A 25,689-nucleotide genomic window follows, 5' to 3' on the forward strand; every position below is an offset into this window, starting at 1 on the left:
AACTACAGCAATTGCTTACATAGAAGAATTTATATGAAGTACTAATGTGATTTAAGTTGGCAAAAAAAAAGTTCTTACCTGAACAAAGGCAACTGTAACAACAATGAGTATTGCCTGAACAGAAATAAAAGCAGTTAAGTTTTTGAAATTCCAAATATCAGGTAGAGTAAACAGTCATATTAGCTCTAGCTTAGTTATATTTGCCAGTACACGTAAAGCCATAATACCTGAAACAGATCCATTATTTCAAAAACAGGGCAACTTATACCAGTTTTATTATGTTGGGGAACATCTAAAGCCTTCATAAAATTGGGTTACAGAGAAACAATTTCAATGTGAATTTCAAGCACATAAGCAGATACATGTTTTGAACAAGGAGATTCAGAGTTTGAGGGAAAAAATGCTGTTTGCGCTACATTTCTAAAAGGTGGCAAGAGGCAGATGTACACAAAGGTACCTGAAAGGTACACAGTCCAGCTGGTATACTGGTCATGTTCTTTTCATTTATACCTATATCTATATGAATGAAGAGAGGATTACAAAAGTGCTGGAGTTATGTACTATAACTACTGGAAAAAAACAAAGATACTTACAGCTTTGCAACCAGAAGAGCTATGTAACTACTCTAAGGAATATATTTAAGCCTCACTTTTGAGATATACTAATATATGCTGGTTTTGTAAACAAAGCATTGTATATTTTACTGTGAAATTTATATGTTCTACAACCCTCCATGGCATGTTTACTCTCCAGCAGTATTGATTTTCTTGTTGAGGTTCTGTGTACTATTTTAGACAAGTTACTCAAAGTTAAGGGGATGGATAGATTTTCTGCACTTTCATCTAAAGTTATTATAAAGCTTCTCCAACAGCTTCCAGAAGAGTGTATTTTAGCAACCACAAGATTAAGAGGTTTCCACCACAACTTCAGCCACCACTACCTCTCTATTAAACTCTCTCTGGATCACTCCTACACTAGCATCAGCTTCCTGGACACCACAGTCAGCTTCAACAATGGAACCCTACAGACAACCACAAACAAGAAATCCACAGATCACCACACCTATCTTTATAGTTCCAATAGGCACCTGAAACTCAAAGAAATCTGTTATCTATAGCCAGGCACTCCAATATCACAGAATATGCATCAAGGAGAAAGTCCAGTGTATACACCTTGACTCACCTTTGCCAAACAGATACCACCAGAGAAGTAGCCCACATCATGAAACAAGCCACCTAAATACACCAAGAGAACCTGCTTCAAAACAAACAAAACCTCCTCTGACTGCATACCTACCAACCCACATTGGAACCCATGTTCAATGGGAACCCCATCCTGAAAGAAATCTTTCCTGAACCCCCATATCTGGCCTTCAAACAACTCCCCACAGACCAGGACACAACAACTCAAAGTGGCACCAAACCCTACCAGAACAGATGCAAAACCTGCAGACATATCTCCACTACTACAATGGTCAACACCCCCCACAAGAACCAGGGATCCTACACGTCTCTCAATGCATGGTGCACCTAATCCAGTGCACTAAATGCCCTAACTGTAGCGAATGTCTAGTTTCACTCTCATATTCTTGAGCATAAAAACACCATAAAACACTTGAGCGTGAACACTTTACACAGTGTTTGCTTTGTATACCTGACCTTTCAGTCCTGATCCTGAAAAGAAACCTGCACAACATTTTCAAAAGACTGGTCTTGAGCTTAATATTCTGCTAGAAAAAATCATGGACAAAACAGACACTATTGTAATAAGCCACAAATCCAATCTGTAACCACTAACCCTCTCTTTTTATCTTATGACCGCAGAGGTCTTAATCGGCCACTATCTTTGCTGTAACACTCAGTTCCTTTCCCAGACCTGAAAATTACCTCAGAGAACTCAAGCTTGTCTCCTCACCAACAGACATTGATCCAATTAAAAAAAAAAAAAATTACCGCTTCACTCACCTTATATCACAATTTACAACGTACTTAGGCCACCACTTTTTTGAAGTCACTAAAAGTGACAATTTCCTCTTTACTGCAGACAGACAGATTTAATTAGCAATATTTTATTGGCCCGTTAGTGTATTGCTTATTTCACACTTTTATCTACAGACTTCTATAAAGATTTATTTTTTTCTGGTAGAATTTTCTTCTGCTCTTTCTGGCTAGATGAAAATAAGAAGATAACTGAAATGTACTTTTATGATGCTGATGATTCTAGATTGCATCTTTCAAAGAACTTAACTAACATACAAATAAGGAGTCTCTTAATAGGTCATTGATAGGAAGTATAGTTCAATTGTATAATGCAGCCACAATTTAGGATTGAAGATCAGTAAGATTTGGAACATATATTCCTATCAAAGAGAAATACTGGACAGATTGTTTGCAACTGCCAAGGTAGCAATAAAACATGTCAGACACCTTCAGTATTTTTAGTTGATCTGGCATTTGTTTTAATTTAGTAAATGTTTTGTCCATATACTTTGAGAGCTAGTCAATATATTGGTCAAACATTTTAACAAATGTAAGATCTAGTTTTATTAAATGTACATTGTGGAAAAGATTTTCCATTTGCAATTAAGAACAGGCTGTTACTGAACAGCAGCATGTAACTTGTCTTATAAGTTAGAAAAGGAGTGATACAGTGCACATTAACTTTAATATTCCAGTGCTTTCCCAAGCTAATTGCCAGTTTACTGGAACCCAATACCCATTTTTTTTTTTTTTAAAGTAAAACACCCAAAGACAAGGCAAATTTCAGTTTCTTACCACAGTGATACTGACGGCATCATCAAACTGATGCATTACAATACTGATGACTGCAGAAGCCAGGAGAAGCATAATAAGGGGGTTTTTAAACTGAAAGTAAAAAAAGGAAAAGTAATTCAGCAACACTCTGGAAGAGTGACTACAAACTCTCCCTCTCACAGCAAGTTTGATATGTTGCCTTTGGGTCAAGTTGAACTAATTGAACCAAGTTTGTTTAGATGAGTGATTTAGAAACAGGTCTTCAAATGGAACAGAGATTTTGCTAAAACAAGTGTGAACTTCTTTAGTCTCTCAAGGAACCTGAATGGCTCTCTTGGGGGAATACAGAAATTCTTAACAGTATGCAAGACAACAGTGGATTTGGATATGGAAATCTCTTGATTTCCATCTTCCCAGGTTGAGAGTAATTTTTTTGTATTTGTTTTTATTACCTTTTAAAACTAGACTGATTTATATTGAAAGATTTTATTAAAAATGTTTGAACTGGATTAAAAATGCTTTACAATTAGGAAAGAAACTTGGTTCCCAATACTTTGTGGTGTCAAGGCAGAAATATGCATTTAGTTTTCAATTCACATTTTCTTATTTTATGGTATATTCAGGTTTCTTGTTAGATACACATCATGCTTGCTTCAGATCTATATGAGCCTTTCTTGTTTTACTCTTCTTTTTAGACAAGAGTCAAATGCCCCCCATCCAAACAGAAAATACACTACCTAAATTAAGAGCACATGACTATGAAAGGTCATGTGGGCATCAGCAATTTGTTAGAGAAGTATGTCCATAGCAGATAGATATCTTAATTGAAATGTAAAGTTTATTTTCGATAGCTTAGGACAGTCTACTACTATTAATTTTTAAATAATGCTGTGGTGCCACTAGTTATTGGACACAGTCAATCCCTTTTTTAGTTCAATGAAGTCAAGACTTAAAATGGGGGTAGAAGAGAATTTGCCCATTGTGTGTGGGAAGTTTCTCTGGAAAGCCTTGACAGTAGTTAAAAAAAAATCTGGTCAGTTTCATTGTGGAGGTCAACATCCTCAAAACTCACTAGATTTCCATGTGGTGGAAGCTACAAGCACTATCAGCCCACAGAATCCCCCAAAGCTGTACGTGGAGAGTGGGGGTGAGGGAGAAGAGTGGGTCAAGCCTTTCCCACTCCCACCAAAACCAGAGGATTGAATATGCTTCTAGTGTAACTTCAAGCACAGTAATCGCTCTAATCTAAACCATCTCTCATTTCTCAGTGAAATATATAACAGTCTGCTGTTCTGACAAGTTTCAGGAAACAAACTGGCCCGTCTTGTAAACATTATGCTGTTCCAGAAAAGTGTGTGTAGTGTGGGATTCGTGTGATTTGGGCCAGGGAGAAGAGGATGAGTACTCTGCTCCAGTAGACCTATGGAGGAGAAAGGAAGAAAAGAACTAACCTTCCTGCACCACTCATATGAAATGTTTAGGCTCACACACCTACAAGCCAAGGCTGATATGAAAAATGCTGCTCTTCATCTGGCAGCACTGCTTTACACTGCGGCGAAGTTCTCACACCAGTGCATTATTCCCCAGGCTTGCCTTTTTTTTTTTTTTTTTTAATTGTCTTATCTACTTGGGGTCTGTACTTTACACAGGGCACGAACATTTACCCAACAATCAGATACATATGGAATTATATATGATCACCTAAAGGGGGTGATTTATGTTCACATTTTAGCCTCCAGAGAACGCTTAATTGTTCCAGCTCCAGTTTGGTTAGACTGTTCATTCATGAATGCGAGATTCAGAAACAAATTACGTCTAATTGAGACCTTTGAGTACTGCTAAATAATAAGAGGCCTTACCATATATAAACCAACTATTTTACACTACAGGATTCCTAACTGATCACTGTACTAAGGCCATGAAAGTGGAGAACTGAAGACTGGAGAGCAATCTTTACAAAGTACTGAAAATTAAAACCAAGTGGAGGAAATGACTGATAAGGGCTTCTAAGCAAAGGTGTTCTTTACAAAAAACTTGCACTTTAGATCTGACAAATTCAATACACCAAATACATGATACCTTTATGGATAAATATCCTGTATCTACAGAAAGCTCATTACTGGTCAGGATTCATAATTATTGTGAGATGTATACATGGGTAATATTTTAAGGAATAATGTATTTATATTGAAAGCATGCTTTGTGGACTTTGAATTAAATTAGTCACCGGGGATAATGTGTCTTGGTGCCAGCTCATTTGGGGTGTCACCCTGCCCTGTTTAGCCAGTGGTGCAATGCGAGACTCAATTGTTTAGACTTGCACAACATAAAACTTTCCATCAGAGACGACTGCAAACAATCAAAACCATTTTTTAAGATAAACAAAAGGAACTATAAAACAAGACAAGGGTTTACCCTGTTTGTGAATAGAATCAAAAGGCTGTTTTCAATATAGCACAGAGGAAGGAAGGAGAAACACTCAATGCATTCACTGAGAAACCCTTTCTAGAGTAGGGGTATTTTCATTAATGTTTAGATCCTGGTTCTTGGGAAACCAGACAGCTCTGAACTTTTTTTTTTTTAAATGGGGGGGGGGGGAGGAGGAAGAACTACTTTCAGATAGGAAAGGTAACTATATAAATAAGCACAGAACCAGGTTTACGTTTTGTGATTTTTATTGTAACCACTTGTTTCCAGCACACACTCTTATTTCTAGTCAAATCTTTATTCTCTCTTAAATAAACCTGTTCTTGTTTTACTTTGAGTGCTCACAAGCTCTGTGTAGTTTACTGGAGTGGTGATTTAAGGCAAAACTGGTAAACTGTACCTTTGGGTATAGAGCACTGGGATTTCTGCAAGCAGCCAGTGTCAGGGGCTGTATATTACAGGGGAGTAATTCAAAGGGACTCGGGAATTGGGGTGCACCTACTGTTAACCTGCAAGGCAAAGACAGCGCTGGCATAGCCCAGAAGCGCATGCTTCAGTGACTGAAAGGCTAGCTGGGTGCCACCAAGCACAGGCAAGACTCCTACTTGCTGATGTCGGGGAGGTAACAAGGTGACACTCAGTCCTGAGTGACTTGAGGATGCCACATACTCACCTGAGAAATGTATTTTTTCCATAGCGGCTCATCCTCACTGATATCAAACTCATTCCATCCATGGAACGTCCGCCTATGACAAACTTCAGAGTTTTTTAAGCCATTCTGAAGATCAGCCTATTGGAATATGGAGAGAATGTGCAATTACTGAGTCCACACACAGCACATACTGATAAGGAGATAAAAAAATTGGAGGGTTACAAGCAGCAGCAAAAAGTTACGCTCTTCAGTTTACACCAAAATGGTATATACAAAAGAGCCCACAAACATTATAAAGAACAAGGAGTACTTGTGGCACCTTGGAGACTAACAAATGTGTTTGGGCATAAGCTTTCATGGGCTAAAACCCTCTTCATCGGATGCATGCAGTGGAAAATACAGTAGAAGATCACACACACACACACACAAAATGGGTGTTGCCATACCAACTATAATGAGACTAATCAATTAAGGGCTATTATCAGCAGGAGGAAAAAAAAACCACTTGTAGCGATTATATATACGAGTGATAAACACTATAGTACAGGATGCTGCTCCACATCCATAACAGATTATACCTCTTCTCTGCAGAAACCTCTCACCCCACCCAGATAGATTGCCAAAATGTATTCAGCATTCAGGCTCTTGAGGATTATGTCAGGGGCTTAGTGACTCAGCTTGTCAACAATTTTAGAAAGATCATATTCTGAAAGTACTGGTCCCTTACTGGCCAAAAACTCCATCCATTTCATATTAACCAAGAGAGCATGTGCACCTTTGGGATCAAAGCAGCAGCAAAAGACCATGTACCCTAAAGTTGACCCAAGATTTATGGACACAAAAACCTGGTCAGAGTTAGCACCATGAATAAGGAATTATGAAGCTGCTTCAGCCTCATGCTATTTTCCCAGTTCTCCTCCTTCCACTCATCCTCTTCAACACTTAGCTAAACAGTCAGCTGTAGCAATCATTCGCCATTCGGTCTGTTCCTGCGCAAATTCAAAGGCTTGACGGCCTGAGAGTCCAACAACGGAACAGACTTGATGAACCCACGTAATAGGGGGTCTGCCTCTGTGCCCCCCCCCAACCCTTTTGTTGGTGGAATTTTATCCTGGATGTTACAAGCCACCCGGAGAACAGCGTTCGCTGGAACATCTCATGGCATCCTTGCGACATGTCCGAAAAGCATAAGTCGCTGCCTGCAGACAACGGCCCCTATATTCTGTAGGCCCGAGTGACCATAAACATCTGCACTACAGATGAAGTCATTCCAGTTTATGCCCAATATACAATGTTGACATTGTATGGAAAGCCTCCAGTTTTAACCAGTGTGAGCAGTATACTGTCCATGTTTCTCAGCCATACAACAGTATGGGAAGGATACAGCTCGAATAAATCCTGAACTTAGTTGTCATACTATGATGTTGATTCCATATCCATTGTAAACGGCTCATGGAAGATGCTGCAATTCCAATCCGATGGAGAATCGCCGTGTGAGAATTAGAGCAGCTGGTAAGTATAGAATCCAGATAGCAAAAGCTGGAAACTGATTCGATAGTAGGGTAACCAGACAGCAAGTGTGAAAAATCAGGACAGGGGATGGGGGGGGGGGGTAACAGAAGCCTAGATGGCGGGGGGGGAGGAACCACCACAAAAATCAGGACGCTCCCTATAAAATTGGGACATCTGATCACCCTATTCGATGGTTTCGTTGTTCAAACAGATTGGAGTCGTGGGTGGACCTGGTCCTAAATTTTGTAGCTTTGTCTTTGACCATGAAACATTGAGACCAATCTTAGACTCCTCCTCCATACGCTGGAGTGCCTCACGAAACCTGTTGGGGCTCTGTACTATAAGAATGTCAACAGCGTAGTCAAGGTCTGTAAGCGAGAGATCACCAATCTCAATGCCTCTGGATCCGACTGAATGCTGCATTATGAAATCCATTGCCCGACAAAAGAGTGCAGGGGCCAAAACACAACCTTGCCTAACACCAGATACTGATTTAAAAGGTGCTGACATCTGGTTCCCCAGATGAGTATGGGCAATGATTTCGTTATACAGCTTTCTAATCAAGTCCAGCAGACTGGTAGGGACACCTATGCCCTTTAAGGCCTTCCATAACACAACACTGTCTACTGAATCAAATGCAGCCTTGAGATCGATATACGCTACATGCACGGGCTTCCTGAACTCATGGTGCATCTCTGACAACAAGCAAAGGGCCAAAATGGCATCGAATGTGGACGTATTCCTCCTAAAGCCTGACTGTTGGGAACAATGCTGCTGATGTAGCAAAGGCTCCAGGTGTGCCAGCAAAATATGCATCAACACCTTCCCTGGAATGGAAAGCAAGGTGATCAGCCTGTAGCTCTTACATTCACTGTTTGGTCCCCTGCCCTTATAGGGTGAGATCACAATACCATCCTTCCAGGCAGTTGGCAGGGTTCCAGTTCTCCACACCAGGTGAAAGATGACCAGAAGTGATTGTGCTACAGGATCAATAGTACATTTTAGCAGCTCTGAGGGAGTGCCATCAGCACCGGCTGCACATCCGTTTTTCAGTTTAGAGATGGCACACTTTACTTCATCCAATGTTGAAGCATCGGTACAAATGTCTGGATCCAGAACTGCAGTGAGTGCCAGATCATCCAGCTCTGAACAAGTGGCAGCTGGAAGATGATTCAGGACACTGATAGCGTTCCACCCATCCTGAGGGCTGCTAAAGTGTTTTAAAGATATATGGAGGATAGATGAAGGGAAAAAAGTGGTGCAGGAAACTGGTGGAGAAAATATGGTGTTTCACAAAAAAGCCAACCTTTCCTGTTGATACAGAGCCAACATTCATGGACTTACAGAGCTTGCACAACTCAGAACACTTTAAAGCTAAACAGGTCCCCAATACACACCAGATTTTTAAATTGTTTAAAAAAAACTGATTAAGTTAACACAACTGCTATTAGATGTCAAACTAAACTGTCTAATGTAGTCAAGTTGCTCTTGAAATATATTTTATAGCATGTATACAAATAGCCATTTTGCCAGTGCTTCCAAGGAGAAGGACGACGACATTTCTTGGTAGAAGAAAACAAAAAAAGCGACGTCTCACAAGCAACTGGCAATTCCAAAGCAAAATATTTGCCTTTTTAAAACTAAAAAAAATTTATATAATCTTATTCACATACAACTGCAGATTTAAGTCACTAACAAACCTGACTGATACCTGCTTTAAGAATAATGTCTAGGAAATAATTTTAATGAAGTATTTAAGAAAAGCCACATCAAGGAAAAATATTTTTAAAAAGCCTTCAACATCTTACTTAAAGTTAGAAAGCCTAGTCCGAGAAGTCTGCAAGAAGAACAGAGCAATTCTCTTTACTGTTTTAAATATTCTCAAAGGCAGAGATAAAGGTACCTACTTTTTCTTTCATGGGACTTGATTTTTAGATGGCAGAGTACTTTCATTATGAATTTAAAATATTTAAGCTATTACACACTTGCTCTTAATTTCTACTTTATTTTGAAATGGTGCTTGAAATGTTAATGAAAGGTTTCTCAAACCAGATTTTCAACTGCCAATTTAAAAAAAAAAAAAAAAAAAAAAAAAAATCAGGCTTGCATTCAAAATAGCTAATAGTTGAAATCAAGCTGAAGGCCAATGTTTATCTATTTGCATAAAAGAGTACATAGAATCGGTCCTTGAATAGCCTCTTAAATAGTTACTACAATACGGCTATAGTCTTGTTTTAATCGTTTACTTGCTACTTACTTGAAGAATGGTTGCAACTTCACTTACGGGCAATTCACTTGCTTTTTTTGAAGTCAGTACAGGAATCATTGTCTCATTGTCACCATTAGGCATTTGTTGAAAACCTGCAACCTAAAAATACAAAAATTGCCACTGTTAGTATTGTTTCAATAATTACACTCCAGTGTGATCAAATCAGGCTAACTTCAAGGTATACTACAATATTGTACTATGAAAATGCAACTCAAACAAATTATTTATATTAACTTGGAGAAAGCACATTCAGAAATTCAGAGCTTAATGCAGGTTTCAGAGTAGCAGCCGAAGTGAGCTGTAGCTCACGAAAGCTTATGCTCTAATAAATTTGTTAGTCTCTAAGGTGCCACAAGTACTGCTTTTCTTTTAGAGCTTAATGCAGTGACATCACAATATAAAAGACTAAGTGTGTTACTGTCAAGATATTTTTTTAATGGCATGAAAATTACAAGTAGCAAATGTTCCACCGAGTAAATCCTAATGAATAAATGTATGTATAATCCTCTAGCTCACTATCCTTAATGGCTGAGCAAAACAGAAGTCATGCTGACAACTCCCTGATAGATTTCACTCCATGCTCTATGTCCCCTGCTGGCTAATTCATGAAGAGTATACCAATAAGTTGCCTGCTCTTTAAAGCAGGGTACAGAGAAAGTTTTTATAAAACAAACCAAAAAGAAAAGTTGTAATATGGAAAAAGCTTACATGAGCCAGTATTATAATCAGTTAGGTGTGGTAAGAGTCTCAATTCATCATAATTCATAAACTGTGAAGAGCAGTAAGATGTTTAGCATTATGAAATATCAGTAGTATGGGACAGCATTGCACTGAAGATGCTTCTTTTCTGCTTGCCAAGATATTTAACGGAATTGCAGAGAAGGTAAATGATCTATTAAGGACTAAACGCATTTCCTGCCACCCTCCCACCTCCCCTTTCCCCACCAAAAAAGTAGTTTCCTCCTCTCAAATTAAGAATTCAGATCTTAGTTGGACAACCACTTACAATTGCTAATGCCAGCTTAGCCATTTCTAAATACCAAGAAATCCAAGATCGCAAATTTGCAAATGTATGCGTTATGTACACTTATAAAGGCTCACAACACCTAGAACCCTTTATGTACAGGAAGTAGCCTTTCTATATAGTTATGGTTGACAGTTGCCTAGAGCAGATATTTGAACTTATGGAAACATCTTCACCTCTCCCTTCCACACAGAGAAGAGATCCCACAGTGATATCTTCATTTCCCTTCATACCTGCTCTCTGTGCCAGCAACAGTGTTGCTGGCACAATCCTCAACACACCGTTCATAGCAGCAAAGTCAATTCTGCTTTTGCTACTCCCCTTGGACATCCCTCTTAAAGCATTTCTAAGTCCCAATAAGCATCTACGAAGGGATTAATGTGTCTTCCCCACCCACCAAATGATGACACTTGTTCAGAGGCATCCTTCTACCAACAGCAACCTTGTCTCAATGGTGATCCCTCTAGGCAGCAGGTTACAGAGGCCACTGTACCTCTCTAGTGGATTAATTTAAAAACCTCTCTCCTCTACAGGGGGAGGTTTGATTTTCAGTTGTCCTCATAGGAATGGCAGTAATACCTTTATTAGCACCACCTTCTTTGCAGGAATGCAGACTAAGTCTTCCACCAACAAGATGGAGGCAGAAAAAGTTTCACAAAAAAAAAAAAAAAAAAAAAAAAAAAAAAAGAAGAGCTAGACGCTCATGGAATCCATGACTTTCACAGGCAGGATTACAAAGCTACTTTTACTTTATGCAAAGAACATTAGGGTGATGTTGGATTTATGATGAGCTATCAAGTGTACAAGTGATTAATTAAAAGGATACAGTTGCAAAAAGCAATAAGAAGTTGTCAACTGGATTGGCATTTTCATTATCCCTAGGGGCTTCTCTACTACCCCAAGTCATGGTGCCTGTAGAGATCTCTAAAACACAAGCTTTTCTTGGCCCAGTTGGTACCAGCAGACCTTCCCCTGCCCCAAGCAGCTTTCCAAGTCGCTTGTTATCTATTCCCCAGCCTTCCCAGCTTCCATACCTTGAGTCCTACTCCCAGTCCAAGGCTTACCTTCCTGTAGGCTTTTTTAAAATCACAAGGAGCTGCTGTGGATTTTAAATCTTTACTGTGGTGGTAAAATGATGGCCACAGCCATGCTTTTTATGACAGTGAGTTGAACATTCTTTTGGGTTCAAAATTTTTTTTTTTTTTTCCAACTGATGGGTTAATCGTTTTCAACACCTGCATAATTATGAGTGGGTGTGTTTCTCTGAACACTACACATTGGCATATTGTCCGTCTATGGGTATAGCTGCATAATGTGCAAGGTGAGCCTCGCTATGACTACCACCAAGCACCATTTCAGACTCTGCACGCAGAGGGTAGGTCAAAAGGAAAAGTCTCAGAGGAATAGCAAGCTCTTATATAGATGCTCATTTTTGTTTGTCATGCTGAAGACTTTGTTGGCTCCTGTGATTTGGGAAGAAAATATAATTAGGCCTCCCTTGGGAGTTTCTGTTCTAGATTTTTCCCCTTGCTAAGGGAACAGTCCCTTCTAGAATAATCTTGGTGTTGGTACATGATTCCTATGCTACATTTGATAATGAGGGTTGATGCCTCCTTTCATTTTCATGCTCAAAGCAAGGATCATACCGTTAGATGACGAGCCACTTGCTTTCCATCAAGTAGCTTTTCCCTGTAAGGATAGGAAATACTTGGCTTCAATGGCTCAAGTCAAGGCTTTGAGGTTTCTATGTAATGTCCTCATTTGTATGGGATCTTTTGGAACGAAGTCCCCTTCTGAAGATATGACTGCATCTCAATAGTAGAGCAGCAGCTGCACCCACCTTCAGATTTAGGAATCTCCCAACTTAGTTATTTTTAATGTAACATTTTAGTTTAATGTTTGGTTTTAACCAGAAGTACTCATTTGGATCTTATGTCCTCAAAGCCTGTATGTGCAGGAAAAATCCCGATTCTAAAAATGCTTGAACAGCTCCTTTCCTTTACTGAGAAGTTACTGCATTCTCTCTTCTGGGGAGAGTGGGAGAGGGAGCTGAAAGCATTAACACTGAGTATTTTAGTAGAGACCTAGTAAGACTCAGGGCTCTACTAAGTCAGAAGCCATTTTAACATGGCAAGGGAATTGATTTCTCACTCACCTCAGGAAATGGCATTATGGCATAAATGAGCCCTTACGTGCCTCTGTTCGAGCACAAGCTGCATTAAGTGCTCCTTAACAGGGTACACAGATTGACACCCACAATTCTCACTCCACAGCTACCCAAGACAAGGCTTCCCAATAGTAAAATGCTTCTCTGCACACACAAATACGTTGCCATTTGGGGGAGTAGGGAAAAGAGTAATGAGCTCGATATAGTGCACTGAGGGAGTCGCAGCGAGGAGAGAAGCCCCAGTAAACACTCTTTCAGTGTAGAAGGCCAAGGAGAAAGGGTTCAAACCCTGATTTTTATATCATTAAACAGTATAAGCTGGGGGCAAGGGTCCCGACACTTCGCATCTTATGTAAGCCCAGCACACTTCGTACACCAGGGGCTTTTCACATCCTGCTCCCCTTGCATGCCACCCATCCATTCCCTTCTTTTTTTTATGGGCTCCCTGCAACTCTCCCAATCTCCCCCATCCAGGGTTCTCTGCAACCCCCATTCCTTCCATCCTCCAATAGGACGATCCCCCCATTCTCCCACACCAGCAGCCCTGCATACCCCAACATTCTCTCCTTCCTCCATGGCTGTGGCTGTGTCCTCCATTGTCTTCTTCCCCTATAAGGATTCCCCAAACTCCCACTGCCAGAGGTTCTGTGTAACCCCACTCGACCCATATCAGGAGTTGTGTACACCTCTATTCTCCCTTTCCCAAATAGGGTCCCCATGGCAAGGGAACTGTGAAAATCCTCAGTCCTAGGGCAAAGACTAACATCTTGCCCTGCTTGATGCCTCTCTTGCCCCATGGATGGAGCTCTGTGTGCCCACTTCACCTATACCAGGATGTCCAATCTCCTCCCCACCAAGGGTTTGTGTGCCTCATTTCTCCCCCCATACTAAGGGATAATCTACACTAGAGAGTGGTGAAGATGCTCTAAGCCAATGGAGAGAGCTCTCCCATCAGTATAACAACTCCGCCTCACAGAGGCGGCAGTTATATTGGTGGGAGAAGTCACTGTCTACACTAAAAAGAAAAGGAGTACTTGTGGCACCTTAGAGACTAACAAATTTATTAGAGCATAAGCTTTCGTGAGCTACAGCTCACTTCATCGGATGCATCTGGTGGAAAAAACAGAGGGGAGATTGATATACACACGCAGAGAACATGAAACAATGGCTTTATCATACACACTGTAAGGAGAGTGATCACTTAAGATAAGCCATCACCAGCAGCGGAGGGGGGGGAAGGAGGAAAACCTTTCATGGTGACAAGCAAGGTAGGCTATTTTCAGCAGTTAACAAGAACAACTGAGGAACAGTGGGGGGGTGAAGTGGGGGGGGAGAAATAGTTTTACTTTGTGTAATGACTCATCCATTCCCAGTCTCTATTCAAGCCTAAATTAATGGTATCCAGTTTGCAAATTAATTCCAATTCAGCAGTCTCTCGCTGGAGTCTGTTTTTGAAGCTTTTTTGTTGAAGTATAGCCACTCTAAGATCTGTGATCGAGTGACCAGAGAGATTGAAGTGTTCTCCAACTGGTTTTTGGATGTTATAATTCTTGACGTCTGATTTGTGTCCATTCATCCTTTTACGTAGAGACTGTCCAGTTTGACCAATGTACACGGCAGAGGGGCATTGCTGGCACATGATGGCATATATCACACTGGTAGATGTGCAGGTGAACAAGCCTCTGATAGTGTGGCTGATGTGATTAGGCCCTATGATGGTATCCCCTGAATAGATATGTGGGCACAGTTGGCAACGGGCTTTGTTGCAAGGATAGGTTCCTGGGTTAGTGGTTCTGTTGTGTGGTGTGTGGTTGCTGGTGAGTATTTGCTTCAGATTGGGGGGCTGTCTGTAAGCAAGGACTGGCCTGTCTCCCAAGATCTGTGAGAGTGATGGGTCGTCCTTCAGGATAGGTTGTAGATTCTTGATGATGCGTTGGAGAGGTTTTAGTTGGGGGCGGAAGGTGATGGCTAGTAGCGTTCTGTTCTTTTCTTTGTTGGGCCTGTCCTGTAGTAGGTGACTTCTGGGTACTCTTCTGGCTCTGTCAATTTGTTTCTTCACTTCAGCAGGTGGGTATTGTAGTTGTAGGAATGCATGATAGAGATCTTGTAGGTGTTTGTCTCTGTCTGAGGGGTTGGAGCAAATGCGGTTATATCGTAGAGCTTGACTGTAGACAATGGATCATGTGGTATGATCTGGATGAAAGCTAGGAGGCATGTAGGTAGGAATAGCGGTCAGTAGATTTCCGATATAGGGTGGTGTTTGTGTGACCATCGCTTATTAGCGCCGTAGTGTCCAGGAAGTGGATCTCTTGTGTGGACTGGTCCAGGCTGAGGTTGATGGTGGGATGGAAATTGTTGAAATCATGGTGAAATTCCTCAAGGGCTTCTTTTCCATGGGTCCAGATGATGAAGATGTCATCAATATAGCGCAAGTAGAGTAGGGGCATTAGGAGACGTTGTTCTAAGTCAGCCATAAAAATGTTGGCATACTGTGGGGCCATGCGGGTACCCATTGCAGTGCCGCTGATTTGAAGGTATACATTGTCACCAAATGTGAAATCGTTATGGGTGAGGACAAAAAGTCACAAAGTTCAGCCACAGGTTAGCCGTGAAATTAATCGGGGATACTGTTCCTGACGGCTTGTAGTCCATCTTTGTGTAGAATGTTGGTGTAGAGGGCTTCTACATCCATAGTGGCTAGGATGGTGTTTTTAGGAAGATCACCAATGGACTGTACTTTCCTCAGGAAGTCAGTGGTGTCTCGAAGATAGCTGGGAGTGCTGGTAGTGTAGGGCCTGAGGAGGGAGTCTACATAGCCAGACAATCCTGCTGTCAGGGTGCCAATGCCTGAGATGATGGGGATCCCAGGATTTCCAGGTTTATGGATCTTGGGTAGCAGATAGAATACCCCAGGTCAGGGTTCTAGGGGTGTGTCTGTGCGGATTTGTACTTGTGCTTTTTCAGGGAGTTTCTTGAGCAAATGCTGTAGTTTCTTTTGGTAACTCTCAGTGGGATCAGAGGGTAATGGCTTGTAGAAAGTGGTGTTGGTGAGCTGCCTAGTAGCCTCTTGTTCATACTCCGACCTATTCATGACAACGACAGTACCTCCTTTGTCAGCCTTTTTGATTATGATGTCAGAGTTGTTTCTGAGGCTGTGGATGGCATGGTGTTCTGCATGGCTGAGGTTATGGGGCAAGCGATGCTGCTTTTCCACAATTTCAGCTCGTGCACATCAGCGGAAGCACTCTATGTAGAAGTGCAGGTTGCTGTTTCGACCTTCAGGAGGAGTCCACCCAGAATCCTTCTTTTTGTATTTTTGGTAGGAAGGTCTCTGTGGGTTAATATGTTGGTCAGAGGTGTGTTGGAAATATTCCTTGAGTCGGAGATGTCGAAAATAGGATTCTAGGTCACCACAGAACTGTATCATGTTTGTGGGGGTGGAGGGGCAAAAGGAGAGGCCCCGAGATAAGACATTCTTCTGCTGGGTTAAGAGTATAGTTGGATAGATTAACAATATTGCTGGGTGGGTTACAGAAACCACTGTTGTGGCCTCTTGTGGCATGTAGTAGTTTAGATAGCTTAGTGTCCTTTTTCTTTTGTAGAGAAGCCAAGTGTGTGTTGTAAATGGCTTGTCTAGTTTTTGTAAAGTCCAGCCACGAGGAAGTTTGTGTGGAAGGTTGCTTCTTTATGAGAGTATCCAGTTTTGAGAGCTCATTCTTAATCTTTCCCTGTTTGCGGTAGAGGATGTTGATCAGGTGGTTCTGCAGTTTCTTTGAGAGTGTGTGGCACAAGCTGTCAGCATAGTCTGTGTGGTATGTAGATTGTAATGGATTTTTTACCTTCAGTCATTTCGGTAAGATGTCCGTCTGTTTGCATTTGGAGAGGAAGATGATGTCTGTCTGTACTGTTTACACTAGCGCTTAAAATCGGTACAACTTAAGCTGCTCAGGGATATGGATTATTCAAACTCCTAAGCGATACAAGTTATACAGAAATATGTTAAGTACAGATAAGTCCTTGGGGGCATGGGCATGCCCCCATTTCCTCAGACTTCCCTCTTCCTCCACCACCACTCTTCCTTCTGTCCAGGAGACTAGTCATTCAGGGTGTGAATATGTTAAAATCTATTGGAAGGATAAATTAGATGAAATGCAGTATCCTGGAAACTGTTAATGGATGCCAACCAGTTCAATCTATAGACAACTGCAGAGGTGCTTCAGGCTGTAAGACATTCACAAGCTCTACCAGCTTCTTAAGGGAATGTTTGTGTCTTGAGGACCCAGAGCCTCTACAGTTTCCAAGAATTACCCAAGTATGCAGGCTGAGAGGCGCTCTTGGTCAAACCTTCCCAGTCAGCTTCAGGCGAGGCCCCAGCATAGTGCTCAACTCAAAAACTCATGTCTTGACACAAGAGGGATCACCGACTTGCAACAGCAGGACACAGCTCACCCTTGGGCTCTTGAAAGCCTGCTCTTGGACTTGGCTTGATGTTTACAGAGCTTCTCTGCTGCTGCAGAGAGGTACAGCGGGAGTTTGCTAGAGTAGTATCACACTGGAGGAACCAGAGGGTTAGAGCCTTAATGCTCTAATGAGTGCTCAGTTGAAGAGAGGGACAGTGCAGCTAAAAGTTGAAAATGTTGAAGTTACATATAATACAAAAGTGATTGAGAGAAACTAAATTGCCAATTTGGTCCACCACGGGAGGCAGAAACTCTGGTGGCCTGAAGTGCAAGGCTTAGTCCTGGAGCACCAAGAAAAGCTGGCCCACCTCTGAATTCCACAGGTCAGATGTATCCTATTTCCAAAGGAGAGTCATTCTGTGCAGGGCGGGGGGGAGGAAGAGTTTGTTTTATGAAGACAAGTACAGTAAAAGTTTTGTATCCGGCATGTTGTGGGAATAGGGGATGCCAGTTAGTCAAAAATTCCAGTTAACTATCAGTTATACTTACCAATGGAAGGAGGGAGTTTGGGTGCGGGAGGGGACTCGGGGCTGAGGCATGGGAGAGGTTTCAGGTTGCCAGATCCAGGCAGCACTCACCTTGGGCGGCTCCCCACAAGCAGCAACATATCCCTGCTGCTCATAGGCGGAAGCATGGCCACGCCACTCTGCGCACTGCCTCACAGGTGTGCCCCTGCAGCTCCCGGCCAATGGGAGCTGCAGAACCCGCACTGAGGTCAGGGCAGAGGCAGTGCACTGAGCCCCTGTGGCCATTCCTCCGCCTTAGAACAGCAGGGACATGTTCCCCCTTCCAGGGAACCATGCGGATCCAGAAGCCAGACTTTTAATGGAGACCAGAAATGCTGGTTTCTAGAGCTTTCTAATTGGTAAAGTGCCAGATAACAGCTTTTACTCATATTTATTGTGGGAAATTAATACAGTACCAAACCAGTATTAAAAATATCAAACCAGTATTAAAAAGACTTTAATCAATTGCCCAAGGTGAACAATGAAGATGTGATGAGTAGCAAAAATGATGGGGGGAGCAGGAGAGAGGGCAAGGGGGGGGAGAAGAGAGAGACCAAAAGTGTTATTTAAAACACTATGCAGCTGTCAACTTGATTGAGGGGGGTTGTCCACTATTGTTTTCTCCCCCCAACTCCCAGAAGAACTGAATACATAAGCATCACAAGAGACTCTCAAACAAGAAACATTAGCTTTAAGCTACTTGTCTTTTTGATTACCAGGGACGATAATCAGTACAGGATTTAGCAAAAAGTAGGGAACCAAGAGGAGGTGTCAAGGTTCCTTCCCCTCTCTGAACACTAGAGTACAGATGTGGGAACCTGTATGAAAAACCCCCTAAACTTATTTTTTACCAGCTTAGGTTAAAACTTCCAAGGTACAAACTATTTTACCTTTTGCCCCTGGACTTTACTGCTGCCACCACCAAGCGTCTAACAGGGAAAGAGCCTGCTTGGAAACGTCTTTCCCCCCAAAATCCTCCCAAACCCTACACCCCCTTTCCTAGGGAATGCTTGATGAAAATCCTCACCAATTTGCATAGGTGAACAGAGACCCAAACCCTTGGATCTTAAGAACAATGAAAAAGCAATCAGGTTCTTAAAAGAAGAACTTTAATTGAAGTAAAAGAATCACCTCTGTAAAATCAGGATGGTAAATACCTTACAGGGTAATCTGATTCAAAAACAGAGAATCTCTAGGCAAAACCCTGATTTTGTGTCTTTTTGTAACATAAGAATATACATTCCATTCAGCACAACTTATTTTATCAGCCATTTAAACAAAACAGAATCTAACGCATATCTAACTAGATTGCTTATTAGCCCTTTACAGGAGTTCTGACCTGCATTCCTGCTCTGGTCCCGGCAAAAACACCACATAGACAAAGAGAACCCTTTGTCCCGCCCCCAGCTTTGAAAGTATCTTGTCTCCTCATTGGTCATTTTGATCAGGTGCCAGCGAGGTTATCTTTAGCTTCTTTACAGGGTTTTTTTTCCTCTGGCCAGGAAGGATTTTAAAGGTGGTTAGCCTTCCCTTTATATTTATGACAGGAGGCAAAGGCAAAATTCTCCCAACAAAACTTAACTTTTAAAATAAAGTAATGTAGTTGCATGTAGATGTAGACCCCAATGTGAAACCATGGGTCCACTGAAGTTAAAGGCAAAAATAGTTTCAGAGACACAATTTCACACCAAATCAGAAGTCCGTGTGCTGTTCAGAACAAAGGGATCTTGCCCCCCTGGAGAATTTACTCCAATTATGTCACAGATTTAGTCAAATACCCTCTTTCAGGCACCCACCAGCCTGCTAGGAGGGAAACTGCTGTACCCCATGTGCTTTAAGCCTCCAGAATCTGAACAGAATTCAGGTATTGCCCACCTTGGGGTTCCTAAGCATACTTGCAGGGTGCAGATCCTCCATCTAGCCCCCTTTTCTGACAGCTGAGACCTCATGCTCCAACTGCCCAGTCCCTGGAACTAGTACCGACTTCCTGAGACAAATCCATTTCTTAAGACACCCTTTCTCAGCACTCCACCTGAAAACAAGGGTGTCCGGTTTAGTTTACCTTTTCAGGGACATGACAGGTGTAGCACATAATATATAGACTTTGCATAGGCTTCTTGTAAGACACCATTGTTCTTTCTTCAATGGCACAAGAAATGCAGACATATGTACAAAAAGATAAATCGTACATGCATGTCCCTGCCTCAGTTTCGTCACCACTCTGGAGCATTATTTTGGCAGGGGGTCTCTGGGGGGATGTCCAGCAACCTTCTGCTACAGCTCATGGCTTGACTTCTAACTCTCAGCCTGTCCCCTAACTCTAGGCAGGCTTGCTTTCTCTCACCTTGATTTGGCTGTGGGACCAAGCACCACTCCCACGCTACAAAAGCGTATGCTCCTCTCTACATGCCCAAAACTTCCTGTGTCCGAGTCCCTAGAATTTATATGTCCTACCACACACACACCCACCCCAATTCTCTTGTTATGCTGTTGAGAATTTTCCACTGCTCTAAAATGACAGACCCCTGTTGAGGAGTTGGAGAAAAATGGTTCTCCATTGTCCCTAAATGACTGTATTCTGACTATATAATGGGTATGCTGAAGAGGTTGTCTGAAGCCAGGAGAACAGTTACAGCACTTCCCTGCTAGAAAAGGTAACTCCTGGCAGCCCATGGTGGATTTACAGAGAGGGGAATTCAATGGTATAGCAATTTTCAGAGTAACAACTCAGTAACATCAATGACAAAGCTGGACTGACCAATTAGAACTTCACAAACTAGCATCACAAAGAATCTTGTATTTGACTTGCATTTCTGATTCTTTTCTCTGACTAGTAAAGTCTACACATCTGTTTAAAAGTACATAATATTAAACCAGACTAATTTTGATTAGTTTGCTTATCACAACTTATTCCGGAACAAAAGGGATTCTGACAGTCAGGACTGGACAATAGACAATGATGTGCTGGATTTTACAAAATACAGCATGTATAGTTTTACTTAAATTGCAGGGAAGAATCTGTTGGATCCCAGCTTTCTCCCTGTGTGGTTTATTTTACTGTTAGTTTCATTCAATATTACATTTCACAAACTAAAGGTTATTTTTCTAGTTGCATCCTCAAGTTTTCCATTACCACATAAGTTTAAAAGTTAAAATTAGGGACCATAGCAGACAAGCAAGTGAACATGAACTCCCAGTGCAATATTAAGGCAAAAAAGGCTAACGTGATCCTTGAATGCATGAACAGGGGAGCAGTGAGTAGGACACTGGTATACATTTAGGTGATTTTAACCACTGCATACGACATTGGTGAGACAAATACTGCACATAGTTCTGGTGCCCACATTTTAAAAAGGATATTGAAAAATTGGAAGGTAAAGTAAAAAATGATTCAAGCTTTAGAGAAAATGCCTTACAGAAAACAACTTACAGAGATGGCTTCATTACAGTGCAAGTACCTTCTGTGTCAGATATGGCAATTTCCTGCAATATCCTCAGAAAACCTTGTTTCTGATATCCTGGGACAGACACAGCTACAACTACACTGCATTATATATTACACACACACACACACACACACACACACACACACACAGTTCACATGAGTTCTATGAAGTAATCTACAATTACTAGATATATTAGCAATTTAATCCTCTACTTCAAGACAAATTAAGAAATATAGTTCTTTATTTCTTGTTATAAGGGCATGCAATGATAGAACCACAGTCCTGAGTACATGCTTTGTTCCGAGTTCTCTGGACACCAGCCAATAGCAGGTATTTGCATGCGAGCCATAACTAGTAGCCCTGACAGTCATAAGCCCCTCATGTTATTTGTAAATCAATAAAGACGTTAAAACATTTTTCTCCACCATCCATTCCCCAATTCAGAATATGAGAAGGATGAGAGCATAATCTGTTATAACCACACATAACCTCAAAGAACAAGAATGGATAAGAGGTTTTCATCTAGCTTCCAACTTTCCAAGAATGTGGATCTTCTAGTCTACAAAGTTCAAAGGATGTCTACCATACCAAAGATGCATTACATATAATGGAGACACTTCTTGAAGAAGTCTGAAATCAAGGCGACAGGGTGGATTAGATTTAAATCTATTGGATTTAAATCACTACTCAGGAAGACTTGATTTAATAATGGATTTCTACTTAAAAGTGCATTCTTGCTGTTTATAACCTTAAAACATATACTTCACAACTCAGATAGATGTAGGTTTCATTTTTAGAAGGTAGACACTATATATATTTTAAGTGATTTATTTTGAAAACTTTTCAGATTAGTTTTACAGCTAGATCAGAAAATGAATGAATGGTTATTTCATTTGGGGAAAGGTAATTGGAAGTAGATATTTATGAAGTCATTAGGAGGTGAACTCTCTCCAATTCAACAGGCTAATCAATATTTGGAGTATTTTCTTGCCATGCTGTATTAGGAGGAGAACCCAGACAGACAGACATTTAAATTAGAATTATTTTTAGAACTAAATTAAATTAGTTTTAGAAGAGAACCACCACACAACTGGGCTCTGGGGAGGGACAGGGTATGGCTATCTGGGCTCGGGGAGGGGGGCTCTCAGCTGAGCTCTAGGCAGGGAGGGAAGGGGGCAGAGAAACAGGAACTGGGTTATCATAGGGGGGTTCTTTAACTCTCTACTCCCAGGGGGGAGGTGGGGGAAGAGAGAGAGTGAGTGAGGTTAGACATACTTGCCAACAGGTATTTTGAAATAAAATTACCAAAATAATTGAAAATGGCATGATTGTGTGTTTTGACAAATAAAATTTGCAGAATTTTAAAATATTGTGCACAAAATTTAACTTTTTGGTGCAGAATGCCCCCAGGAGTACTACTTTCTCCTGCCTCATCAACAATTGTTTCTTTAAGTTACAGATCCTTCAAATAGGTTTTAAATAAACAACCTAGTAACAGGATCACACTGCCATGCTTTCATGAAAGCCTGACTCAAGCAGATTCAGTCTCAAAACTATTTCTATGCCACTGTAGATGAAATTAAGTTTGGCGGCACTGGAGGGAAAGGGAAAGTATTTGATGTAGTATACTATTACAGCAGCACCACAGACAGACAGACAAGAGACACTGGTTGCTGGATCTGGGAAACAAGTCTGCCTGATTAGCACAGTAGAAAGGCAGCGCTAGGATAAATGCAATAACTAGTAACAAGACCAGCTTGGAGAATGATAGTATTTAGAACAAAGATGTGCGGGTACAGAAGCTTGCTTGGAGGCAGGTTTATGAAAGTAATTCCCCTTTTCCTCCCCCACCCCCCAAAAGAAACCCAAGCCAGCTTGAGGTTTTGTTTTTAATACCCCACTGAAGTATTTGTATGAACATATGAAAGCTTTGGAAACCAGAAATACTGGTTTTAAATTTAAATTCTAGAAGTTAAAAGGGAAGTGATGAGAATAGTTTACTAACAGAGGGTATAACACCACTGAAGTTATAAAAATTGCCTATAAGCCTAGAGGAAAAAGGGACATGGGTGGAACTGTAATGATAAAGTCACTGTTCCAGACATTCCAACAACTCCCCTTCATCACATTAATCCAGGAGGGTTTTTTTGCATCTCACGTTCAAGATTAACGACTGAAAAGCTAAGACTTGATAGGAAAGATGCAGTCTTTTTTTCAAAAGGACAAAGTCACTTTGAATGTAGCACAAGATGAGCAACAAAAATAAATGAGCAACTTCATCCCGAATATACTTTTCCAGAAAGATGTAAACTTGCAGGTCTACCACTAGATGCTGCAAATGAAGGAAAATGTTAAAAATGTAGAGAATCAATACTGATGTTACTCTAAGGTGGTTGGTCAAATATGAAACATGACTAGATAATAGCTACAAATAATTCAGAAAGTGACCAGAACTCAGGAGAATTGGAATCTATTCCCAGCTCTGCTGCTGGCCTACTGGGTGAGCCGGGGCAAATCATTTCACCTGAGTTTTGCTATGTGCACAATGCGGATAACTATACTTACCTCCTTTGTAAAGTGAAATCTACTGGTGAAAAGCATTTATACAATATCACTTGTCAACATGATTGATTCCCAATACAGAGATTATAGCTTGACCTCAGAACAGGATGAAGAGGTGTAACTGAACAATAACCCTGGGGTCCTTTCTGTTTTCCTAGCATTTAGTTGTATATCCAGATTTCTACACCAGGCCTATGTCTGCCAAAAACAGGCATCACAATTTGTTGCAAAGGGTGAAAAATTGTGAGAATAAAGTCAAAGATTACAGAGATGAATCAGAATGGTTAGTTTTACAGAAACCTGCATTCCTTTCTCTCTAGTTTAGCAACAATTCAGAGTGTTAGCAAGTTCAGATTAGTTTGATCAAAATACTGTAACAAGATAGATTGGGGGGGGGGGGGAGAATTAAGTTGGTAAAAGTGCATCTGTATCTAAGGGCAGGTACAAGAAAGTGGTTAAGCCCAACTAGTTCATAGGCAGAGAACTCTATTTGTATTGTTCTACATACAGAATTGCAAGCTTTTTATTTTGAACAGCATGTGACCAAGGGCATGTCTACACTACAATCTTAAGTCGACCTATGTTAGGTTGATTTATAGCCACCGCATCCTCACCAGGAGCGCTTCTACGGACTGAAGAGAAGCGGGGGGGGGGGGGAGGGGGGAAGAGGGAGGGCTGAGAGCCAGGGCTCTCAGCTCTACACAGCTCTGCACCAGGAGCCCAGCTCCTCCCCCCTCAGGGTTTCTCACCTCCCTGCTTGCTCCAGAAGGAACAGTGGGGCAGCCGCCCAGGACTTCTCACCTCTAGTGGAGGAAATCAGCACCTGGAAGCTGCTAGATGCTGCAAGCAGGACCGGCTCTAAGCACCAGCAAAGCAAGCATATGCTTGGGGCGGCACAATTCCAGGTGCGGCATTCCAGCCATCCATTTTTTTTTTGCTTGGGCAATTGTGCTCTCGGAGCTTGGGGCAGCAAAAAACCTAGAGCTGGCCCTGGCTGCAAGCGGGGAGCCCAGGTGGCAGCTCAACTTGGAGCAGAGACCAGGAAGCAGTCCAGCTGGGGAGCTGGGAGCCAGCTTTCTTGTCAATTTATGTCAACAGCCATAAGGAATGCAGTGTCTACAGAGACACTGCATTACCCGAACTACACTGACATAAGCCCTATGCCTCTTGTGGAGGTGGAGTTATTATATCAGCTTAGCAAGGCACTAAGGAATAAGTATTTGCTTATTAAGTGAATTTTGTATTATGTTTTGTGTTCCATGATTTTTATTTTTGAGTGTCTCATCTCCCTGACTGGGGTGGGGGGGGTGTTGAGCTGGGTAAAAACTGTCCGAGATGAGCATCCCTTACCCTCCAACCAACCAGGAAACATCTGGGGCTTCTTCTCAAGCCTCAGCTTAAACATTCCTAGTTTGTCAACCTCAATAAAAGAGGGAGGCATAAGCAAGGTCCTGGGACAACACTGGTAGGAATCCCAGCTTCTGGAAATACTGGTTCTCTCATTCACTTTGACCCCATTAGGGAATTTTAAATGGGGAAATGTATTTAATGTTATCTTCCCGGAAGCATACTTGTATGTTAATACATCACTGCTTACCAAAACTTTGTTCGCAGAGGCTAATGTCAATTAGTAGAACAACATTTTTGCTTTCAAGGTGAACCATTCAAACTCATTGCTCTGACTAATAAAACCCCTTTCAAGACCCAAAGTGGTAGAGTTTCAGAGCAAGACCTTATTAAACAAATTTAATATCCTTTTTCAAAAATGTAAAACTAAGATTTTAGTTCTAACTGCAATCTTTACTCACATTTCTCTCCTAGAAAAATTAAGTGCTACTTCAGATGGGATAACTAGTAGAGCTACTAAAATGAAAGCTCCTAGTATCCAGCTGTAAAAAATGTTGACCAGGA

The 25,689-nt window shown here is 41.4% G+C and overlaps 1 protein-coding gene across 9 annotated transcripts in view; it reads right to left on the bottom strand.

The window, feature by feature from the left end:
- Positions 1–25,689, bottom strand: part of ATP2C1 (ATPase secretory pathway Ca2+ transporting 1) — a 109,083-nt gene that overhangs the window by 52,180 nt on the left and 31,214 nt on the right. For 4 of the 9 annotated variants that reach the window (XM_038391978.2, XM_043508944.1, XM_043508945.1 and 1 more), the window contains 4 exons: positions 9,602–9,712; positions 5,854–5,970; positions 2,775–2,864; positions 79–114 (listed from right to left, as the gene is read on the bottom strand). In XM_038391978.2, the coding sequence (XP_038247906.1) occupies positions 79–114; positions 2,775–2,864; positions 5,854–5,970; positions 9,602–9,712 (354 nt within the window). Of the gene's footprint in view, positions 1–78; positions 115–2,774; positions 2,865–5,853; positions 5,971–9,601; positions 9,713–19,832; positions 19,937–25,689 lie in introns of all 9 variants that reach the window. The other 5 variants (XM_043508942.1, XM_043508947.1, XM_043508948.1 and 2 more) reach the window with 3 other exon arrangements.

Source organism: Dermochelys coriacea, chromosome 2, assembly GCF_009764565.3.
Source record: "Dermochelys coriacea isolate rDerCor1 chromosome 2, rDerCor1.pri.v4, whole genome shotgun sequence".
Lineage (NCBI taxonomy): Eukaryota > Metazoa > Chordata > Testudines > Dermochelyidae > Dermochelys > Dermochelys coriacea.